The 6,164-nt window shown below is 45.1% G+C and overlaps 1 protein-coding gene across 1 annotated transcript; it reads left to right on the forward strand.

The window, feature by feature from the left end:
- Positions 1–1,802: 1,802 nt before the first annotated feature.
- LOC144328683 (endogenous retrovirus group PABLB member 1 Env polyprotein-like) lies at positions 1,803–5,629 on the forward strand. Its single transcript, XM_077932880.1, has one exon. The coding sequence runs from the start codon at positions 4,275–4,277 to the stop codon at positions 5,325–5,327; it is 1,053 nt and encodes a 350-aa protein (XP_077789006.1). The 5' UTR covers positions 1,803–4,274; the 3' UTR covers positions 5,328–5,629.
- Positions 5,630–6,164: the final 535 nt, after the last annotated feature.

Here is a 6,164-nt window from a genome sequence, read left to right on the forward strand (position 1 = left end):
ATGGTCTGTCTCCTGGGTGAGTGAGTTTCATAGTTTGACTATGCACCATGTGAAGAAATACTTTCTCTGTCCAGTTGAGGGGAGATCTAGAGTGCATGTCCCTGGCATGGGGTAACTGGGACAGATGAATGATTCTACTGGTTTACCTCCCGCCTCGCTGCCCAGCAGGCTCCCTGCCTGAGCTGACAGAGCTGGTCTCAGCAGTGGTGTTGAAGACTCCCAGATTGCTGGTTCTGGGGGGCTTCAACATCCATGCCAAGGCGGTTGGCTCTCAGGTTTCTCAGGACTTCCTGGCTGCCATAGGGCTGTCCCAACATGTCATGGGAGGCTACCTGGGAAGCACATGGTGCAAGAGACACGATAAATGTAACAAATGACCCCTGTTGGGAGAGGGAATGGCATGTAATGGCTGGAATCCTCAACCAGGTTGTACTTCCAGAGAAGTGTCATTTTCCAGGTGAGAATCGATCACATATTGGCAAATTCAGGTACAGCAATTAAAAAGTGGGTTTGGCGTCCTTGCACAACAAGCCTGCTTAGAATTCTTTTTGCAGTAAGGAAAGCGATCCTGCAACCATCCTGAAAACAAACTGGGAGAAATGCTCAATCAACCAACCCCCTGAAAGTGTCCACAAAGCATTATTACTATTAATTACCCACTGTTCATCCTCAGGTCTCAGGGTGGATTGCAACACTTGTGACCTGACTCGTAGATCGTGCTGCAACATTATCCGTTTGAAAAATTATGTTTAAAAGCAGCAGGAAGGTTGGAGACATCTGGTTGGCCACTCTGAGAACAAGATGCTGGACTAAATGGACCATTGGCCTGTTCCAGCAGGTTCCTCTTAGGTTCTTATGAGGGAGTGAAATGTTGGCACCAAATTATGGAGAAAAATTTGTGACCACACAGGGAATAGTACTTAACAGCTGAAATCCATAAACTCCTCAGTTCAGGGCTCCCCTCGCTGAAGTCTAGACAGTTTCAAGGCTGCTATAAAAGTGAGCCTGCACTGCTGATCGTAATAGCTGATGCCTGTAATTTTGACAACCTTGGCTTTGATCTTAGTCTTCAATAACAAATTAGTTTCACAAGTACAGAACAAAGCAAGACCCAAGGTCTTTTGCAGTTCTCATTCACTTAGGGCACATGAAGATGAATTGCAGGGTATATATAACTTGTGAGTTCAGAGACAGGGAGTGGTGAAAAGTAATCTGAACATATGACCATTCTTAGAACTTTATAGGGACTTACATTCACCCTGAATGTGCCTGTCACAGTGTTTGCTTAGGAAGAAAAGGCTTGATTTAGAAAACCTGTTTGCCGAGTCCTCCCCCCCCCCCATAGAATTGTAGGTAGATCTCTACTGCAGAGATATGTAGTCTGGCCCACATCCAATTTTTCTACATGGTGTATTTGACCTCCCATTCATTTTCTGTGGGAAAATGATTGCTTGTACAGGAGGGCATGAGCAAAGTTCTTATTGTTACAGGGTGATCTCATAGCTAGAAGCATCCTTGGAGCATGAACAGCGCGTGAACAGCTCGTGCTGTCCCATATGATTGGCTAACGTAGCATGGCCTGATCGCTCGCATGGTCTAGTACCAAGGTCTTTATCTGCTGGCTAGAACAAATTGCTTGACTTGTATTTTTTGTATCTTTCTGATTTCACACAATAAAAGCTGTGCTGCATCAGCCCTAGGGAGCAGCCATATTTCGGAACCTAATAAGGTGTGAGACTGATTTTTCTTTGAATGTCGAGTTGCAGCTCGACAATTGGTACCCCGTGTGACTGACTTCGGATTTCACGTTGCTTCTCATCGTTCAGCGCTCACCACGCGTCTTTCATCCGCTTCGGATCCCGGTGAGTGCTCCCTTGCTACCCCGTGTGACTGCCTTCGGACTTCACGTTGTTTTTCATGATTCAGCACTCACCAACACGTCGTTCATCCACGTAGTGGATCCCTGGTGAGTGCTCCCGTGTGATTTCTTTCGGACTTCATGCTGTTTTGCAACGTTCAGCCTCACCTCGCCCGGCAGGGCTGTAGACGCGTCGTTCATCCACGTAGTGGATCCCCGGTGAGAGCTCCCGTGTGAATGTGATTCTGGACTACGTTACGGACTTATCAGCACTTACCTCGCCCGGCAAGGGCTTCAGGCGCCATTCATCCTTCCGAGGATCCCTGGTAAGTGCTCCCTGCTCTTTTTGCAACTCTTGCAATCATGGGAAAGTCTCTCTCTGCACCACAGAAAATTTTTTTTAAAGACCTTAAATTCCTTTTGGCCAGTAACAACCTTGCTGTTCGGAAAGCTGACCTTAAGTCCCTTATAAAAGCCCTGGACACTCACTGTCCCTGGTTTCCCCAGGACGGAAATTGGGAGTTAGACGATTGGAAAAAAATTGGACACTTCTTTCAAAATCATCCTCAGATTGATGTCAAGGTTTTGCATGCCTGGGGTAACGTCTACAAAGCTATGTCGTGCTTAACTCCTTCAAACATTCTTCTGGCTGCTGCAACAGCTTCTTCGCCCGCCCTCCCAGCTCCCGCTTTGCCTGCCTCAAACCTACCTCCTAAACCGCCGGACATTCTCCCTTCGCCTACTCCTGTCTCTCCCCTGCATTCTTCAAATTCTGCAGCACCCCCCGCTCTTCCACCTCCTCCGCCCAAGGCATTTGGCACTGCTTCTACTACTCCTCTTCAAGAATCTCTCCGTGCCGCTGCTCCGTTGCTAGCTTTTGATTCTACAACTCCTAATCTTTTTCCTGTGATTGCTCCTGCCGCGCCAGGGGGAGGCCCAGCCCGGCACGAACAGTTTGATTTGAGATTCATAAAGGAACTGTATTCTTCTGTCAAGGACAATGGCCCTGCACCCCCAGCTCCCATTATGCTGAACCAAACTGATGTTCTTGATGGCTTAACTGGCGAAGGCAATTTTCTTACTATTGCCCAACAGTTGGCCCTTGATCCTATGTATTGGGCAGCCACCACCGCTGCCGCCCAAGAAGCTTTGTCCTCTGTTCCTGATGACAAGAATGAGAGCGGTGGCAGCATCAGACAGGGCCCTACAAAGCCCTATGGACAATTTGTCGATCGCTTGGATAACACTCTTAAGCGGCAAGTTCAGGACGAAGCAGCCCAAGAACTGATTGTCCGCCAGCTTGCGTTTGAGGACTGTAAGCAAGCGCTGCGCCCTTTGATGACAACGCCAAATATAGCCATTGCAGATGTGCTTAAAGCCTGCCAGTCAGTGGACACTGAGACACATAAAGCTTGCCTGCTAGCCACAGCTTTGTCTTCCACCGTGTCCCAGAATCCTGCAAAGGATAAAACCTGCTTTGGATGTGGCAAAGTGGACTATTTTCGTGCGCAGTGCAGATCTACCGCACAGCAATGTCACTCCAGCACAAAGTGCCCCATCTTTGATACAGGCCAGGACTTGTCAATTTTCTGAAGCACATCTTAGATCACATATTGGTCACCCTGGTTATTTGGCAACAGGAATTTTACGCCTGCTGAACTTCATTTCTGGAAGGAAGAAATATTGCAGCGTCCTTTAGTGTCTTACAGGTTGCTTCCAGATCCACAGTGGAAGGGTCCAACTCCCTTGATTTCCTGAGGACCTCCCACTTAATCTCAACCTGCACTGCAATTGGAGACATCGCCATATTGATGTGCCCTGGATAAAGTCACCTTCCACAGTTGTTCTAGTGTTTCTTGGCACGTTGAAAGACCATCTTCATCTCCACCGCATTGGCCCCCCTTTTTCCCTGGGAAGCCACTTCAACCATCAAATATCGTTACAGTTTTGTTGCTTCTTGTCTGGGAAATGAACCTGGCTTTGAAGGATGCCCTCGCCGGACTGGCATCGCTTGGATTTTACCCCCCAGATATTTTTGTTTCTCCTCCCTCAGGATTCCTGCCCTATGATGTATTCCCCTGAGCATGTACAGAAAGCTGTCTTGGAACTATTGTGGACTCTTGGCAGGGGAGGGGGTGAGGGGATTTCAGTGTGTTCCAGTTGTTTCATTCTTGTGCTTTGGCATGGTTCCCGGACAGAGGGCAGGTTGTGTGTGTTTCTTTATCAAGGCCTGAGAAGACAATGGGCTCTGTTCTCTACCTTGTTGCAATTATTTTTTTTAGTTACAGCAAGCAGCATATGCTTTGCTACTGCCTTTTAGCTACTAAGAAAAATGATTTTGAAAAGCTTCTAAAAGTTTTGAGCTTGTTTTGGTGGTGGTATTCCAGTAAATGCTTCATATAAGATTAGCAATAATATGAAGGACAATCGTACGAGTTCACCTCCTGTGTTTTTATCGCTTGTTGAAATAGCGCCTCATTGTTTTCATTTTAATCACAGTAGCAAAAAATTTTTAGGTCATTATCCATATTGTAATTGGACATATGAATACATTAATGGATCTTCTTGTTTTCTTAATGTTACAACCATGAGTGGCAGACCAAAGGTTTTAATTAATAATGTCACAACTTACATGACCTATGAACAACAAGCTGCGTGTAGAGACTTTTATGTTTGGTTCGACTGGATGAGAAAGAGCAGCAGAACTACATGTTTGCTTCAATCTGACTTATGGTTATTTTGTGGCACACATGCCTACAAAGAAATCCCCTCTGCCTTTTCTGGTACCTGCACGTTAGGTATAGTAGTACCCTTGGTGTATAAAATAGATAAGCTCCCAGCGGTTCGTTTGCGTAACAGAAGGGAAGTTCAATCACCTATTTCTCAATATACAGGGACAGCCATTTCTAGGTCCCTTCTGCCTTCTTTAGGTGCAGCCATGAATTACCGTGATTTGCATAAATTGGCAAACTGGACAGAAAATTTGTTTAATTCCACCATTTTGGCTTTAAAAATGATTAACAAAGAAATATCAGAAATAAGAAATGTAGTTCTTCAACATCATTACGCTTTAGATGTGATCCTTGCTTCTAAAGGTGGAATTTGTGCCTTAATTTATTCTCATTGCTGCATGTATATAACTGATCAATCGACCAATATCTCTGCTACTATTGATCATATGGAACAAATGATAGCCCATAATCCTTTGAATCCACCTGAAGTTTTTGATCCATGGGAGTGGTTGTCTTCTTGGTTACCTAATGGATTATGGTTAAGAAAAATATTATTGATTGTAATTGCATGTATTGCTGGCTTCATTATGGTGTGTTGTTGCATTCAATGCATACCCTCTTTGATTTCCCAATGCACTGCATGGTGGTACCGACCACGGCCCACCACAGGGGTTACAAGAGGAATTTATGTTGCAAAGTGTAGACGCTTAGGCAATGAAGTGTACGATTTGGACTAATGGTCCCTCTTTTCCTCTAAATAATATAAACAAGAAAAGGGGACATGTGGGAAAATGATTGCTTGTACAGGAGGGCATGAGCAAAGTTCTTATTGTTACAGGGTGATCTCATAGCTAGAAGCATCCTTGGAGCATGAACAGCGCGTGAACAGCTCGTGCTGTCCCATATGATTGGCTAACGTAGCATGGCCTGATCGCTCGCATGGTCTAGTACCAAGGTCTTTATCTGCTGGCTAGAACAAATTGCTTGACTTGTATTTTTTGTATCTTTCTGATTTCACACAATAAAAGCTGTGCTGCATCAGCCCTAGGGAGCAGCCATATTTCGGAACCTAATAAGGTGTGAGACTGATTTTTCTTTGAATGTCGAGTTGCAGCTCGACAATTTTCCCTTTGTATCCTCCACCACCTATGCCTGGGCTGTACCACTTCAGACTGCAAAGAAGGGGTCTGTTCAAAATATAAAATAAGCATGCCAGGAAGACTATCCAAATCCAGTGGACACTGTGAATGGTGTTGCAAGTTCTAGGACACAAGTTAGCACTGTCTTGTAAGGGTCACTGCTGATACTGTTGGTAGATAAGCTCTAGTAGGCTTCACACATTTCAATAAAATGTGCATTGCATCTGCTAAATAGGTACTCTACTGTTAAATCAGTTTATGCCAACCTGATGTTCTTTAGATGTTTTGGACTGCAACTTTCATCAGTCCCAGTGTGATCCACTCAGTTAAGTCATGAAATGTGGATCTGCGCACAAGTATGGACCCAACAATATCTGTGGTTTTGTCATAATGACACCAGAGGGTGCAACTGCACAGTATCACAAACTCTGCAAG

This window comes from Podarcis muralis, chromosome 1 (assembly GCF_964188315.1).
Source record: "Podarcis muralis chromosome 1, rPodMur119.hap1.1, whole genome shotgun sequence".
In the NCBI taxonomy this organism is placed as follows: Eukaryota; Metazoa; Chordata; class Lepidosauria; order Squamata; family Lacertidae; genus Podarcis; species Podarcis muralis.

Excerpts from the sequence above, each read along its gene's own strand:
- LOC144328683 (XM_077932880.1), top strand. The coding sequence starts at position 4,275 with ATGAAGGACAATCGTACGAGTTCACCTCCTGTGTTTTTATCGCTTGTT.